The sequence below is a fragment of the Palaemon carinicauda genome, chromosome 15 (genome assembly GCF_036898095.1).
Source record: "Palaemon carinicauda isolate YSFRI2023 chromosome 15, ASM3689809v2, whole genome shotgun sequence".
Classification (NCBI taxonomy): domain Eukaryota; kingdom Metazoa; phylum Arthropoda; class Malacostraca; order Decapoda; family Palaemonidae; genus Palaemon; species Palaemon carinicauda.
The window spans coordinates 3,879,045-3,897,309 of NC_090739.1; the positions used below are offsets into that span (position 1 = coordinate 3,879,045).

At 43.9% G+C, this 18,265-nt stretch overlaps 1 protein-coding gene across 2 annotated transcripts in view; it reads right to left on the reverse strand.

Moving 5' to 3' along the window:
- Positions 1–577: 577 nt before the first annotated feature.
- Positions 578–18,265, reverse strand: part of LOC137654215 (uncharacterized) — a 36,912-nt gene continuing 19,224 nt past the window's right edge. For both annotated transcript variants that reach the window (XM_068387853.1, XM_068387854.1), the window contains exons 4-6: positions 4,079–4,161; positions 2,284–2,457; positions 578–1,437 (exon numbers count right to left, since the gene is read on the reverse strand). In XM_068387853.1, the coding sequence (XP_068243954.1) occupies positions 1,063–1,437; positions 2,284–2,457; positions 4,079–4,161 (632 nt within the window). In that variant the 3' untranslated portion in view covers positions 578–1,062. The remainder of the gene's footprint in view (positions 1,438–2,283; positions 2,458–4,078; positions 4,162–18,265) is intronic.

The window sequence follows — 18,265 nt, forward strand, 5'->3', positions numbered from 1 at the left end:
TTAAACCTACTATAGTCCATTTCTTTTAGCGATGCATATTTGCACCGACTCGCGGCGGTGCCCTTTTAGCTCGGAAAAGTTTCCGGATCGCTGATTGGTTGGACAAGATAATTCTAACCAATCAGCGATCAGGAAACTTTTCCGAGCTAAAAGGGCACCGCTGCGAGTCGGTGCAAATCTGCCTCGCTAAAAGAAATGGACTATAGTGTCATCCACTAGCTGATGTAACATGTTTTCAGAAATATAGTAAATTGCATGCAGACTGTTATCAATCTGAAAGAAATACATTTGGTCTCTTTGTTTAAACCCATACCTTTGATATATACTGTATATATAACTATATAAAGAAAATTCTAATATAAGATGGTCAGACTATTACTGCTTTCATGACTACCTCAGGTCTTAAAAAACCCCCAATGAAAATAAGGGCTGATAACTTATCTCTTATAGAAGAGAAATACTGTATATTTTTATAAAATATATAAATCACATAGTAGTCTTTAGAAAATAACTAACAGACATGATATAGTCTTTGTCTAACAGGTCATTTACATAAATAACTTATAAAAGAAAAATATATAAGATTTTATGTCTTCATTTCTACTGAGAGGTCATTCAGCAATATAGTTAAGTGATTAAATATTTGGTAACATTAGTAATACTAACCATTATATTCTATTGATGGAATGCAGTAAATTTGCTTATATTATACAATAAATAGCATGCATCCCATCACTAATTTCATCTATTTATCTACCAAACCTGCTATCTGGAAGATGTTTTAAATAAAACTAGATCAAACTGTACTATAAAACATAGAATGTCTAGCATTCAAATGTTGACTTCATAACAAGACCGTACATTTTACACCATATGTCAGAGTTCAGTATTTTATTTTAGAAAGAAACAAAACTACTACACTGTACTACCCCAGAAAACTGCAAACTCTAAATACAGTACATTAGATACGTACAAGAAATTATAGTTTCCCTCAATTCATTTGTTTTGTAAAAACAGAATTTCTGGTAATTACTGACTCCTGCTGAATTCATATCAAACTCTTCAGTTGTTTGGCAAGGGTGGTTTTTCCATCAATGGAGCCGCTTCACCGAGTCTCGCTGGTTCACTAGGCGTGTTCGAATCGGAATACGTAGGAGTGTTGCTCTGGACTGGCAGAAGGCCATTTTGGGCATTCTGCGAACTGTTACCTGGTGTATACTCGGGAGGAGGTAAAAGCTCAAAATTCTGCACTGCTGCTCCCCCAGGGTAACCTATGCCGTTAGGATTGTAGGCAGGATTACAAGCATATGTGAAGCCTGGGTAAGGAGGTGGAGGATCATCTTTAAGTCCAGTTGGTAAGACAACCATCATTTCGTTTGGTGAACGTGTGACTGCTACAACTGTCACCCCTAGTTCTCTCCTTTCTGCTTCCTTAAGCTGCATAAAATTAGTATGGGATGTAAGAACTGAACAAGAGAAAATTATAAAGGATGTGCTGGTGACAACTTTGTAATAGAAGTAGCTTAACTAAAAGACAAAATCAAATTAACAAATTTATAAATGATCATAAAGGTGAACTGCATGCTATGATATATTGAAATTTAGATATTTAAATTTCTTAAAACAAAACAGAGTTACAGTTCTTTACGGCAGTTTCTTAAAACCACATGAATGCAAATATATGATGACTCTCATTAAGTGTTTGCAGTACTGAATTTTTCTTTTGTTAAAATGATACCAAATGTGAGAGTACGGGTATGGTTGATTAATTTGCATTATACAGCGCTCAATGGCCTTTGATACCCCAGTGCATGGCTTAAGGCCTAAATTTTATATTCAATTCAATTAAACTCTTTCTGGTAAAGGGCATAAATATGTAAAATTAGTTTGAATTCCTATATGAATATACAGGTCCTCAACTTACAAACTTAATTGGTTTCAAGAAGCTGTAAGTCGAATATTGTTAAATTTTGGACTAAGGTAGGCCTAACCTGAATCCCACACCTATGATTTCCAGCAACAAAAGTCAACAAATAGCTGAGTTTTCTATGAAATAGATATCAGGTTATTACAAATATCATTTTGCTTACTGTATTAAATGATATATTATTGTTTTATTACAGTATTTCTTTATCTAATCTTTATTTTCAGTTGGATATGTGTTAGTATCTCCGAATGTTTGTAAGTTGGGGACTTTCAGTAATTATTTCTGTTAATAGATTTTATATAATATCAAAGATATATGAATTGCCTATCAAGGATCACCCAGCAATATAACCTTACCTCTAGATAATAGGAAGTCACGACTTGGGTGGAGTAAATAATTGCCAGGAGATCAAAGAGCGTGCCAATATTCAATCGCACTGGTCCAAAGCCAAGACCAAGCAAACTTGCGCAGTCAATGAAGATTTCAATAATAACCCATCCCAGCCATGGAATCATCATTCTTGGCTTTTTCTGAAATATTTCAATTTTTTAAATTGTTTCATATATACAAATCTCTTACAATTAAGTAACTGTATATGCTTTGCTAAGGACAAATGAGCAGTGTTGAATAACTGCTTAAACTCTAAATCAAAGGTTAACGAAGGTAGCCATAAGAGGCACTTTCTGACCTTCTCTTCCCAAATAATTCTCCTTACAACCAGTTGTAATCCTCATATAATCTGACCACAGTAATCCCTAGCCAAATCACAGTTCATCTTTCACTCCCTCAACACATCGGATTTATAAATATATCATATGTAAATCTATATTGCAGACTCGTCTCTATATCGCCGGCTTATTGTTGAAAGACAATGCTCACGATAGACGAGGGATTACTTTACCACACAAAATCATGAAAACCTAAACAGGGCTTTGGTCATAACTCACTATTTCATGGGCTGCTACAGAAGTTAAGGGTTTGGATTTTTCAATAGAAATGTTACGACCAGTGGCAAAGCAGATTGACTAGTCCTCCACAAGCATTGTGAGGTCATCTAATTCTGAGTTATTACCCTCAAAATCTCTTGGCAATGTCAGCAATTCTCTCTAAGGTTTAATCTCTGCCACTATGCAGGTGTTTAGGAACAGCAATGAATTCAATTTGTCTTTTCATTCTCTAATGATTATCTTTTCAGTACTTTTACTATAAATGATTTGGAACTGGTCCCTTCCAATTGATTGGTGCCTTATTATCCCCAAAACTCATCAAGCAACAAATATTTGTAGCTACTGTATTATTTGTATGAGATGTGGTTGATGTATTTTCCCAGAAGGGGGAGAACCTCTTCAGCTTATACATCAAATAACTCGACAGGCATTTCTTTGCTTGAGAATTCTCTGAAGCCTAATTTTTAGTTCCTATTTTAATTGACAAGGTTAGATATTGGAATTCTACGCTATCAGACATCACCCACCTTTTGTGTTCTGGGTTACAAGAAGCACATTCAAACCTGCACAGAATTTATCATATAAAGACCAATTCTAATCGGGGTAAGGTGGGGGAAAAAACGAGCAGGCATGAGGTAAAACCTTGCTAATTTAGTTTGTAGCTTCATTGGCTTAAGCAGCTATATAACACTTTGTATGTTCTTCATCACCAATACCATTGTATTGAAAAAAGAAATATATCTAATTTGCAGAGACATAATAGAATCATATCACAGAGATATCAGAGACAGATATTGCATTTACAGTTTACCCAACACAAATGTGAATTATTATGACATCAAATGGAGAGCAACATAATTACTTTAAATTTAGCAAGTTACTAAGAGAGAATATAGGCACTTAATTCTAAATAATAAACAACCCTCACTATAAAGCCTCCAGGTTTCTCCAACCCTCCCATTTTGCAAAATCCACAAGGATTTGCCCCAGCATAAAAAAATACCACGCTGGTAGCCAAAAATACTAGAAAACAAAAAGTTAAAAGAAAAATTAACATTCGTTGTAACAAGAATTCCCTTGAAAGGCACACTTTACATTACTATTACTAATTTTCTAAATTATTCTCTACTATGGTTAGTTAGCTAACTGTTCTCACTCTTCTTTCACCCACCTTTCCTATTGGCTAAAATAAAACTACACTTACCTTTATGACCCCAAAGACCATGATGACAGTCACCATGAAGAAGACGGAATACACAAGCGCCGTAATTGTAAATCTAATACGAGCTGAAATACAGCACATTTTATTAGTTGAAATACTCGTCAACTAAAAAATAAAATGTTCATTAAAATGATTACTGAAATTGATTTGCATTTTAAAATGGCAAAGTTGGAGGTCAATACAAACTGTAATTATGCTGTAGAAAATTTTGGTTTCATTGTTCTATTTTTTTTTTTATTAATTCAAAGATTAAAACTTTAAAACAAAAATCAAATAAAATTGTCTTATATACTTCATTACAGTACTGCAATAATGAATGCTGTAATTTAAGAATTATGTATTCAAAACAAAATCTATATTTTATAAATCTTCAGACAAACCCATTGTATATACAGTGTCTCCTTTTTTATGGTCAACAAAATTTTCAAAAAGATGAGTAAACAGTCACCTTCCTAACCAGGTGCAATGCAGCTCCTGGAAACATGGACGTACTGTATACCCCCAATAACTGATATGGTGAAGCTGTTGACCCCAAAATAAAATTCAAAGAAAGCCTAAGTCACCAATGTGAATTATTGCAACATCCAAGGGAGAGGAATATAATTATTTTAAATTTAACAAGCTACTACAAAAGAATGGTAAGTAATATACAAGTATCACTATGGAGGATGGGTTATTTGTAACCGGGACCTATATAAGTTTACTAAGGAAGAAATCTTGGATATGTGGCCTAAAGAAATATGGAAGATTCATAAGATTTCCAGAACCATTATGATTATTTTCCCTATTGAAGACCACGATGTACCCTCTCATGTATACACTGAAAATGAGAGAATACCAGTTGGTCTTTTTGCTTTTACAAACAGAAACCTTTGCAATGTTACAATTGCTCCAAATTTTGACATACATCTCGAGTATGTAAAAACAAAAAGCTGTGACTATTGTTTGGATCTTGAGCATGGAACCTGCATGTCTGTTGCAAAGTGCACTAATTGTAACCAGGATCACAAACCAATCAATTAGAAACATCTGCAATATCATATAGATGAAACAGCTGTTCAGAAATCAGACGCACAGCATATCAGTTTTGTGATATGCTTGGCAACTTTACAGTAAAACAAAATGGATGTTGGATATACACAGAAATGCAACACCACCTAAACCAGGTAATGGAAAGCTTTCACTTTCTAAATCTCTTAAGCCAAACCCCATGCTTCATGATTTGGAAACTGTGCCCCTTTCCTCTGAATCTTTCACTCTTCAGATGCATAACCCTAGGTTGACACCTCATGCCATTGTCAGGTTTAGGGGAAGAATCTTTTTGCTAGAGAGCTATTAGATGCATCTGTCACAAAGAAGGTACATAATCCCAATACAGTACTGTAGCTTTCTAGCTTTTAATCGAAAATGAGGGAGGCCGCCATCCCTCTCCCCTCCAATGAGAAATTAAAAATACTTATAGGAAATACTGTAGGTATATTTTATCTGAAAATAAAGATGATGAATCTTTAAGAAATTTGAATATACTGGACCTATGATAAGAAAAATGTAAAACCAAGCTTAGCAAGACCTACTTTCACAAAGAGATTATCAGATTCCTACCATTTCAAAGAGCACTGATAAAGAGACTTCAGCAAAGGAGTCTTCCAAAAAGTAAACTATTTCTCTTTAATCTTACAATGGAACTGTCACGGTCTGAGTACTAAATGTGGAAAGCTGAGGCTCCTAATTCATGACCATTCAACTATAGTTGCAGGTCTACAAGAAATGATGATAGATTTTTTTACTCCATGCCCTAGAGAATTTGTCAGTTACAGAATACCACATACTGTAATCCTCAGGGAAGAAGTCATCCTGAAAACCTCATTTATGTTCACTGCGACATTCCCCCAAAACATTTTAAATATGATATTTTAATTATAAAATACATTTTTGAATATACTTACCCGGTGAATATATAATAGCTGCAACTCTGTTGCTCGACAGACACATACATAAAAACTCGCCAGCGATCGCTATACAGGTTGCGGGTGTGCCCACCAGCGCCAACTGTCGGCCAGATACCACTCTCGATGTAAACAAAACCTCAATTTCTTCTCATCCCACTGCGTCTCTATTGGGGAGGAAGGGAGGGTCATTTAATTTATATATTCACCGGGTAAGTATATTCAAAAATTTATTTTATAATTAAAATATCATTTTTAAATATTTAACTTAGCCGGTGAATATATAATAGCTGATTCACACCCAAGGAGGTGGGTAGAGACCAGAGTTAATTATGTTTACATCGTATAAGCTAAGAGTTTTTTATTTCATTTTGACAGTTATCAATATAACAAAACCAAAATAAATAGGTACCTGGTAAGGAAGTCGACTTAGACGATTACTCTGCCTTGTAAGTACGTCTTCCTTACGGAGCCCAGCGATCCTCTTAGGATGCTGACAGACCCCCAGGAGCTGAAGTATCAAGGGCTGCAACCCATACAACAGGACCTCATCAAACCCCTAATCTGGGCGCTCTAAAGAAATTACTTTGACCACCCGCCAAATCAACCAGGATGCGAAAGGCTTCTTAGCCTTCCGGACAACCCATAAAAACAACATTAAAACATTTCAAGAGACAGATTAAAAGGATATGGAATTAGGGAATTGTAGTGGTTGAGCCCTCACCCACTACTGCACTCGCTGCTACGAATGGTCCCAGTGTGTAGCAGTTCTCGTAAAGAGACTGGACATCTTTCAAGTAAAATGACGCGAACACTGACTTGCTTCTCCAATAGGTTGCGTCCATGATACTTTGCAGAGATCTATTTTGCTTAAAGGCCACGGAAGTTGCTACAGCTCTAACCTCGTGCGTCTTAACCTTAAGCAAAGATCGGTCTTCCTCACTCAAGTGTGAATGAGCTTCTCGTATTAACAATCTGATAAAATATGACAAAGCATTCTTTGACATAGGCAAGGATGGTTTCTTAACCGAACACCATAACGCTTCAGATTGGCCTCGTAAAGGTTTAGTACGAGCTAAGTAGAACTTAAGACCTCTAACAGGGCATAAGACTCTTTCTAGTTCATTGCCTACGATCTCCGATAAGCTAGGAATATCGAAAGATTTAGGCCAAGGACGAGAAGGTAGCTCATTTTTGGCTAGGAAACCAAGCTGCAGAGAACAAGTAGTTTTTTCTGACGAAAACCCGATGTTCTTGCTGAAGGCATGAAGCTCACTGACTCTTTTAGCCGAGGCTAAGCATACCAGGAAAAGAGTCTTAAGAGTGAGATCTTTCAGGGAGGCTGACTGTAAAGGCTCAAACCTGCCTGACATGAGGAATCTTAGGACCACGTCTAAATTCCACCCAGGTGTAGCCAAACGACGCTCCTTAGAGGTCTCAAAAGACTTAAGGAGGTCTTGCAGATCTTTATTGTAGGAAAGATCTAAGCCTCTATGCCGGAAGACCGAGGCCAACATGCTTCTGTAGCCCTTGATAGTAGGAGCTGAAAGGGATCGTACTTTTCTCAGGTATAAGAGAAAATCAGCTATTTGGGCTACAGAGGTACTGGTCGAGGATACGGAAACTGACTTGCACCAGTCTCGGAAGACTTCCCACTTCGATTGGTAGACTCTAATGGTAGACGCTCTCCTTGCTCTAGCAATCGCGCTGGCTGCCTCCTTCGAAAAGCCTCTAGCTCTCGAGAGTCTTTCGATAGTCTGAAGGCAGTCAGACGAAGAGCGTGGAGGCTTTGGTGTACCTTCTTTACGTGTGGCTGACGTAGAAGGTCTACTCTTAGAGGAAGACTTCTGGGAACGTCTACTAGCCATCGAAGTACCTCGGTGAACCATTCTCTCGCGGGCCAGAGGGGAGCAACTAACGTCAACCTTGTCCCTTCGTGAGAGGCGAATTTCTGCAGTACCTTGTTGACAATCTTGAATGGTGGGAATGCGTAAAGGTCTAGATGTGACCAATCTAGGAGGAAGGCATCTATATGTATTGCTGCTGGGTCCGGGACTGGAGAGCAATAGATTGGAAGCCTCTTGGTCAGCGAGGTTGCAAAGAGATCTATGGTGGGTTGACCCCAAGTCGCCCAAAGTCTCTTGCACACATCCTTGTGGAGGGTCCATTCGGTTGGAATTACTTGACCTTTCCGACTGAGACAATCTGCTAGGACGTTCAAGTCGCCCTGGATGAACCTCGTTACTAGGGAGATGCCTCGATCTTTTGACCAGATGAGCAGGTCCCTTGCGATCTCGTACAAAGTCAGTGAGTGGGTACCTCCCTGTTTGGAAATGTATGCCAAGGCCGTGGTGTTGTCCGAGTTGACCTCCACCACCTTGCCTCGAAGGAGATTCTCGAAGCTTATCAAGGCCAGATGAACCGCCAAAAGCTCCTTGCTGTTGATATGCTTGCTCCTCTGACTCGAGTTCCACAGACCTGAGCATTCCCGACCGTCCAGCGTCGCGCCCCAGCCCAAGTCCGATGCGTCCGAGAAGAGAACGTGGTTGGGTATCTGAACTGCCAGGGGAAGACCCTCTCGTAGGTTGATATTGTCCTTCCACCAAGTCAGACAAGACTTGATCTTTTCGGAAATCGGGATCGAGACCGCCTCTAGCGTCTTGTCCTTTTTCCAGTGAAGAGCCAGATGGAATTGAAGAGGACGGAGGTGTAGCCTTCCTAGTGAGACAAATTGCTCCAGGGATGACAGCGTTCCTACCAGACTCATCCACAGCCTGACTGAGCAGCGTTCTTTCTTCAGCATCTTCTGGATGGAGAGCAGGGCTTGATCTATTCTGGGGGCCGACGGAAAAGCCCGAAAAACTTGACTGTGAATCTCCATCCCTAAATACAGAATAGTTTGGGATGGGACCAGCTGTGACTTTTCCAAGTTGACAAGGAGTCCCAATTCCTTGGTCAGATCTAGAGTCCAATTGAGATCCTTCAGACAGCGATGACTGGAAGAGGCTCTGAGAAGCCAGTCGTCCAAATAAAGGGAGGCTCGGATGTCCGATAAGTGGAGGAATTTTGCCATATTCCTCATAAGCCTCGTAAACACGAGAGGAGCTGTGCTTAGGCCAAAGCACAGGGCCCGAAACTGGTACACCACATCGTCGAAGACGAATCTCAGAAAAGGTTGGGAGTCTGAGTGAATGGGGATGTGGAAGTAGGCGTCCCTTAGGTCTAGAGAGACCATCCAGTCTTCCTTTCTGACCGCTGCTAGGACTGACTTTGTGGTCTCCGTGGTAAACTTCGTCTTTGTGACAAAGACATTCAGAGCACTGACGTCTAGCACCGGTCTCCAACCTCCTGTCTTCTTTGATACTAGGAAGAGACGGTTGTAAAACCCCGGTGATTGAAGGTCCGAGACTTTGACCACCGCTCCCTTCTCTAGCAAAAGAGACACTTCCAGTTTCAGGGCTTGTCTCTTTTCTTCCTCTCGGTACCTGGGAGAGAGATCGATGGGGGACGTCGCTAGAGGGGGTTTGCGTACAAAAGGGATTTTGTACCCCTCTCTGAGCAACCTCACAGATTGTTGATCTGCGCCTCTCTTCTCCCAGGCTTGCCAGAAGTTCTTGAGTCTGGCACCTACTGCTGTCTGAAGTTGCGGGCAGTCAGACTCTGCCCTTAGAGGACTTGGATCCTTTCCTCTTCCCTCTCTTCCCTTCGGCACGAGCACCTCCCCTGCTGGGGGCTCTGCCACGAAAGGGCGGGATAAACCTGGACGCAGGAGTGTTCATCCTAGGTCTGGCAGACAAGGCAGGCAAAGGGGGAGCTTTGCGAGCCGAGGACGCAACTAGATCGTGGGTGTCCTTCTGCACTAAAGACAAGGCAATTTCCTTAACCAAGACTTCAGGAAACAAGCACTTAGACAAGGGCGCAAAGAGTAGCTCGGATCTTTGGCATGGCGTCACTCCTGCTGACAGAAACGAGCACAGAGACTCTGGTTTCTTAAGGACTCCGGACGTGAATGAAGCGGCAAGCTCGTTGGACCCATCACGGACGGCCTTGTCCATGCAGGACATAATGAGTAAGATTTTCCTACTCAGGGCTCCTAGACACCAGTCCAGGAAGTTAAAGACTTCAAACGCCCTAAAAATGCCTTTAAGAAGGTGGTCCAGGTCCGAGGGTGACCAACAAATCTTCGAGCGTCTCATGGCAAGGCGGCGGGGAGAGTCTACAAGACTTGAGAAGTCGCCCTGGGCAGAGGCAGGAACTCCCAAGCCGAGAACTTCTCCCGTGGCATACCAGACGCTCGATCTAGATGAGAGTTTAGATGGGGGGAAGGCAAATGCTGTCTTCCCTAAACTCCTCTTGGTCTCTAACCAATCGCCTAACATCCGTAAAGCTCTCTTGGATGAGCGAGAGAGAACGAGTTTAGTAAAGGCAGGCATGGTAGCAGGAACGCCTAAGACAAACTCTGACGGCGGCGAACGAGGAGCCACAGAAATAAAGTGGTCAGGGAACAATTCTTTAAAAACAGCCATGACTTTTCTAAAATCCAAGGATGGTTGAACTGCTTTAGGCTCATCTAGTTCTGAAGGTTGATCTTCATGCTGTGGTTCAGCAACGTCCTCATCTGACTGTTCCTCATCCGATAACTGATGAGAAAACGGCAACGGAGTAGGCAACGTTTGACTCGCAGAGTCCGGTCGCACAGGTGCATACGTGACGGAGCCGGACGCAGCGTCCTGGAACTGCTGAACAGTCTGGGAACTGTCAACAATAACAGGTGCGCGAGGACGCACAGCGTCCACCCGAGACTGTTTAGACCGTCTGGGTTGTGCAGTCAACACCATACCGGGTTGCGGAGGTTGACGCACCGCGTCAAAACAAGTCAACTCTGATGGTTGATGAACGTCCTGAACGTCACCAAACGCATCAGTGCGTTGCCTAACGTCAACGTGCGGCTGGAAATCCACACTGGGTCGCATCGGTGGAGGTACCACCCCAACTGGTTGACGCGAGAAAGCTACATCCACGTCAACAGGACGCACAACAGAACGCTTGGATGGCTGAAGGCTCGTAGGTTCAACGGAAACCTTCTCAGCGTTGTAGTCCTCCATCAAGGACGCAAGCTTGGACTGCATGTCTTGCAGTAACACCCATTTAGGGTCTACGGAAGCAGGTGCGGTAACAGACGGGGTTAACGAATGAGACGGCACAACTTTGCCTCTCTTAGGCGGCGAGCAGTCATCAGATGACGGTAACGAGTCCGAACTGTCCCAGTGGCTACATCCGGGACGTTGGACTTGTCCTGAAGGGACCGACTTACGCTTTAAAGGTCTGGAGACCTTGGTCCAAGGTTTCTTACGTGAAACACCTTCGGACGACGAGGTAAAAATGGGCTCTCTCGTCTTACTTAGGTAGGGGCGATCTTGGAGAGAAACGCCTGATACCTTAGAGGAAACGTCTGATCGCTGATCAAGGCCTCTCGAACCCATGAGTCGTACGACATTGCTTCTCCCCTGGGCTTGGGAGCTTGCAAGAGGTCCCGGACTAGGAGGACGACAGGCACGAACAGACGAACCCTCGAGCGCAACACTGTTCACAACACTTTGCGTAACACTAGGCACTTTGACACTATCCTTCGTGGCACTTTGGCACTTGAGTTCCTTTACGTCCGCCATGAGTTGATTTCGGTCACTTGCTAAAGACTCAACTCTCTCCCCCAAGGCATGAATAGCACGCATCATGTCTGCCATCGACGGTTCCTGAGTGCTAGAAGGGGGGTTAGGAACAACCACTACAGGGGAAGGAATAGGTTCAGGGGCATGTGGAGAGGAAAAATCTACCAACCTAGGAGAACTTCTCCTTACCCTATCTCTCTCTAGTCTGCGTGTATATTTATCAAATTCGATAAAATCGAATTCCGAAAGGCCCACGCATTCCTCACACCGATCTTCCAATTGACAGGTTTTACCCCGACAATTGGAACAAACAGTGTGAGGGTCGAGAGAAGCCTTTGGAAGACGCCTATGACAGTCCCTAGCATTACATTTTCTGAACTTGGGAACTTGAGAAGGGTCAGCCATCTTGAATTAGTCAAGGGAAAATTCCAAAAAACGATCTAAGTCATCAACAATTAATCCGATTCAAAAAAGAGTTCAAGGATTTATTTGAAGAAAAACACCTGTACTGCGAAAGCTCAAACCAAATTAAAGTACTTCACCAAATATGATGGGAAAAACTCCAGGTTCAACAGCGAGTAAAGTACGTCTTGTCGACACATCGACAGAGAAGAAATTGAGGTTTTGTTTACATCGAGAGTGGTATCTGGCCGACAGTTGGCGCTGGTGGGCACACCCGCAACCTGTATAGCGATCGCTGGCGAGTTTTTATGTATGTGTCTGTCGAGCAACAGAGTTGCAGCTATTATATATTCACCGGCTAAGTTAAATATTTAAAACTACATAATGTTAACATTGGTAAAGGTGAAGTAGCAGCGTCAGTCGTGATGAAATAACGCCAAACACGGGAAAAAACACCGAGAGCACAAACAACACAACTACGCGAGCAAGTCCAAAACAGAAGGATGACCTAGAGGGCGTTCGTGTTCCAAGTGTGGTTTCTAGGGCATTTGTTACGGCCCTTCCATATAGATCTGATTAGGAAATATACCACATGTTCTCTTTATTTGTCCTCTAATGACAGTATCTCCTATGATGATGTAGCTGAAGTGAGATAAATCAACTCCCTCAACCATTTCTTCTTCTGGGAGATATGAACAGCAGACATTCATTATGGGAAGATATCTTAGCAAACTCAAAGGCAATTTACTAGCATCACTAATAAAAAATAAAGATATTTGGGTTCTAAGCACAGCCTACTCACTTCCATATCTAGACAAGATACTTTGTCATGCATAGGTTTTTTTAATAGCACGCTCTGTCTAGCCGACTCTCACTGGAGAACATTGAATAATGTTATTTTTATTAGTAAAATAAATTTTTGAATATACTTACCCGATAATCATGTAGCTGTCAACTCCGTTGCCCGACAGAAATCTAAGGAGGGATACGCCAGCTATCACAATACTAGAAGGGGGTGTACTAACCAGCGCCACCTGTGGCCAGGTACTCAAGTACTTCTTGTTGACACCTCCTCAATTATTCCTCGGTCCCACTGGTTCTCTATGGGGAGGAAGGGAGGGTCAATTAAATCATGATTATCGGGTAAGTATATTCAAAAATTTATTTTACTAATAAAAATAACATTTTTCAACATTAAACTTACCCGATAATCATGTAGCTGATTCACACCCAGGGGGGTGGGTGGAAACCAGTGTACAAGATTAAAGGATAGCCAAGTATCCCCAAATTTCATATAACAGTTATCTCCAATAACAAATGAAATAATAAGTACCTGGTAAGGAAGTCGAATTGAACCGTTACTCTGCCTCTTTTTTAAGTTCGTCTTCCTTACTGAGCGCAGCGTTCCTCTTGGAGGCTGAATCAACCCAAGGTGCTAAAGTATATAGGGTTGCAACCCCTACTAAAGGACCTCTACACAACCTTTAACCTAGGCGCTTCTCAAGAATGAATTGACCACCCGCCAAATCAAAAGGATGCGGAAGGCTTCTTAGCCTACCGTAACAACCATAAAAACAACAATAAAAGAATTCAAGAGAAAAGTTAAAAAGGTTATGGGATTAAGGGAATGTAGTGGCTGAGCCCTCACCTACTACTGCACTCGCTGCTACGAATGGTCCCAGGGTGTAGCAGTTCTCGTAAAGAGACTGGACATCTTTCAGATAAAATGATGCAAACACTGACTTGCTCCTCCAATAGGTTGCATCCATTACACTCTGCAGAGAACGGTTTTTATTAAAGGCCATCGAAGTAGCTACGGCTCTTACTTCGTGGGTCCTTACCTTCAGCAATGCAAGGTCTTCCTCCTTTAAGTGAGAATGTGCTTCTCTGATCAGAAGCCTTATATAATACGAAAGCCCATTCTTGGACATGGGTCTCGAGGGTTTCCTGATGGCACACCATAAGGCTTCTGACTGTCCTCGGAGAGGTTTAGACCTCTTGAGATAATATTTGAGAGCTCTGACAGGGCAAAGAACTCTCTCAAGTTCGTTACCTACCATGTTGGAAAGGCTAGGTATCTCGAACGATCTAGGCCAAGGACGTGAAGGAAGTTCGTTCTTTGCTAGGAATCCAAGCTGGAAAGAACATGTAGCAGACTCGGTCGTGAAACCAATGTTCTTGCTGAAGGCATGAACCTCACTGACTCTCTTAGCTGTTGCCAGGCAAACGAGAAAAAGGGTCTTGAGGGTAAGGTCCTTGAATGAAGCTGACTGGAGAGGTTCGAACCTAGATGTCATAAGGAACCTTAAGACTACGTCTAGATTCCAGCCTGGAGTGGAAAGACGACGATCTTTAGACGTCTCAAAAGACTTAAGAATGTCTTGAAGGTCCTTGTTGGAAGACAGGTCCAAACCTCTATGGCGGAGAACTGAGGCCAACATACTCCTATATCCCTTAATCGTAGGAGCTGAAAGGGATCTCTCATTCCTAAGATGAAGCAGGAAGTCAGCTATTTGGGTCACAGAGGTATTGGTAGAGGATATCGAATTGGCTCTACACCAGCTTCGGAAGACCTCCCACTTAGACTGGTAGACCCTACGAGTGGAAACCCTTCTTGCTCTGGCAATAGCCCTGGCTGCCTCCTTCGAAAAGCCTCGAGCTCTAGCGAATCTTTCGACAGTCTGAAGGCAGTCAGTTGAAGAGCGTGGAGGTTTGGATGTAACCTGTCTACGTGAGGTTGACGTAGAAGGTCCACTCTTAGAGGTAGAGTCCTGGGGAAGTCTACTAGCCATTGTAGTACCTCTGTGAACCATTCTCTTGCAGGCCAAAGGGGAGCAACCAGCGTCAGCCGTGTCCCTTCGTGCGAGACGAATTTCTGCAGAACCTTGTTGATTATCTTGAACGGAGGGAATGCGTACAGGTCGAGATGGGACCAGTTCAGTAGAAAGGCATCCACATGAACTGCTGCAGGGTCTGGAACAGGAGAACAAAACAGAGGAAGTCTCTTGGTCATGGAGGTGGCAAACAGATCTATGGTAGGTTGACCCCACAAGGTCCAAAGTCTGTTGCACACACTCTTGTGGAGGGTCCATTCCGTGGGAATGACCTGATTCCTTCTGCTCAGACGATCTGCTGACACGTTCATATTGCCCTGGATGAACCTCGTGACTAGAGAGAGGTTTAGACTTCTTGACCAAATGAGGAGGTCCCTTGCGATCTCGTAAAGGCTCCTCGAATGGGTCCCTCCTTGCTTGGAGATGTAAGCCAAGGCTGTGGTGTTGTCCGAGTTCACCTCCACCACTTTGCCTAGCAGGAGGGACTTGAAGTTCAACAGGGCTAGATGAACTGCCAGCAGTTCCTTGCAGTTGATGTGGAGAGATCGTTGTTCCTCGTTCCACATTCCGGAGCATTCCTTTCCGTCCAAGGTTGCACCCCAGCCCGAGTCCGATGCATCTGAGAAGAGATGAAGATTGGGGGTCTGAATGGCCAAGGATAGACCCTCTCTGAGAAGGAGGTTGTGCTTCCACCACAGGAGAGTGGTCTTCATCTCTTGGTTGATAGGGATAGAGATTGCTTCTAGAGTCGAACTCTTGTCCCAATGAGCTGCTAGGTGGAATTGAAGAGGGCGGAGGTGGAGTCTGCCCAGCTCGACAAACAGGGCTAGGGACGAGAGAGTCCCTGTGAGACTCATCCACTGTCTCACTGAGCAACTGCTCCTCTTCAGCATGCTCATGATGCACTCTAGGGCTTGGCTTATCCTGGGGGCCGATGGAAAAGCCCGAAAACTCTGACTCTGAATCTCCATTCCCAGATACACGATGGATTGTGAGGGAATGAGTTGAGATTTTTCCAAATTGACTAATAGACCCAGGTCTCTGATAAGGTCTAAAGTCCAATGAAGATTCTCCAGACAACGACGACTCGAGGAGGCTCTCAACAGCCAGTCGTCTAGGTAGAGGGAGGCTCTGATGTTTGACAAGTGAAGGAATTTGGCTACATTCCTCATCAGAAGGGTAAAGACCATAGGAGCTGTGCTTAGGCCAAAACACAGGGCTTGGAATTGGTAGACGACCTTTCCGAAAACGAATCTTAGGAAAGGTTGGGAGTCTGGATGAATCGGAACGTGAAAATAAGCATCTTTCAAGTCCAATGAGATCATCCAGTCCTCCTGTCTGACCGCTGCTAAGACCGACTTGGTCGTCTCCATCGTGAACGTCAGCTTGGTGACATACTCGTTGAGAGCGCTGACGTCCAGCACAGGTCTCCAACCTCCTGTCTTCTTGGCCACAAGAAAGAGACGGTTGTAGAAGCCCGGGGATTGATGGTCCCGGACTATAACCACAGCCTTCTTCTGCACAAGAAGCGACACCTCCTGGTGCAAAGCTAGTCTCTTGTCCTCCTCTTTGTAGTTGGGAGAGAGGTTGATGGGCGAAGTGGTCAGAGGTGGTTGAAGGTAGAATGGAATCCTGTAACCGAACCTCAGCCAACTGACAGACTGTGCGTCTGCACCTCTCATCTCCCAAGCTCGCCAGAAGGTCTTGAGTCTGGCTCCTACTGTCGTCTGGAGAAGCGGAGAGTCAGTGTTTTCCTTTGGATGGCTTGGATCCTTTCCTGGACTTGCCTCTGTAAGAGTCTGGACGGGAGCTTCCTCGGCTGGGGGCTCTACCACGAAAGGGCGGTATGAATCTAGTCGCAGGGGTATCAGCCACTGGGGAGCGGTAAGTCTTAGGGACTGAGGTGGAAGCCTTAGACTTACGAGCCGAAGAAGCTACAAGATCGTGCGTGTCCTTCTGTATCAAGGCAGCAGACAAATCTTTAATGGGCTCTTCGGGAAAAATAAACTTCGAAAGAGGAGCAAACAGAAGTTGTGACCGTTGGCAAGGGGTAATGCTGGCGGAAAGGAAAGAACACAGCTGTTCTCTTTTCTTCAACACCCCTGATACAAACAAGGACGCTAGCTCGCCCGATCCATCTCTGATGGCCTTATCCATACAGGACATTAACAGCATGGCAGAATCTTTGTCCGTATGAGAGGTTTTCTTGCTGAGGGCCCCCAGGCACCAGTCGAGAAAATTAAACATTTCAAAAGCTCTAAACACCCCTTTAAGCAAGTGATCCAGGTCTGAGAAGGTCCAACACACTTTTGAGCGTCTCATAGCAGATCTTCGAGGCGAGTCTACCAGACTTGAGAAGTCAGCCTGGGCAGAGGCAGGTACTCCCAAGCCTGGTGCTTCCCCTGTGGCATACCAAACGCTCGCTTTCGAAGTGAGCTTCGTTGGAGGGAACATGAAGGAAGTCTTGCCAAGAAGTTGCTTAGACTGCAGCCACTCCCCTAAGATCCTAAAAGCCCTCTTGGAGGATCTAGCTAGGACAAGCTTGGTATAGGAAGACTGAGCTTGTTGCACTCCCAGCGAAAACTCAGATGGTGGAGAGCGGGGAATAGCTGAGACAAAATGGTCTGGATAAACCTCCCTGAGAAGAGCCAAGACCTTGCGAAAATCAAGAGACTGTGGAGAGAGCTTGGATTCGTCCACGTCCGAAGAGGGATCAAGGTGTGCCTCCTCATCATCCGAAACCTCAACCCCAGAATGAGGCGACGGGATCGGATACGAATGCTGAACCGCAGAGTCAGAACGAGCAGGAACAACAACAGAGGTGGAAGGAGGAGGTGCAGCAAGTTCCTGTTCCTGTTCCTGTGGTATGAGTGGAGCGTGAAGAGACCGAGGCTGTGCAGAACAAGGTAAGGTTCCCGCAAGCAGAGATGTCTGAGGAGCAGGATCAGGGTGCACGGGTAGAGCTCGGTGCAGCAGTTGAGGAGACTGACTCACAGGTGGAAGAGGTTGTTGTACCTCCACCGAGAGTTGCACCGCCGGTGGAGCAGCCAGGGGAGGAGGAGGAAGAGTGGAGTAATCCTCCTGATCCCAAACCGAAGGTTGCCTTAAAGAAGGCTGATGCTGAACAACACTGGGAACAGTGAACACAGAAAGTGGTTCAACATCGTACGCCTGGCAGATGGAGCTGCGACTGGGTGCAGCGAGTGCAGGCGGGTGCAGCACAGGCTGAACGGGTGCAGGAGGTTGGTGTACCACCGGTGCAGGCGGGTGCAGCATAGGCTGAACGGGTGCAGGAGGTTGGTGCACCACCGGTGCAGG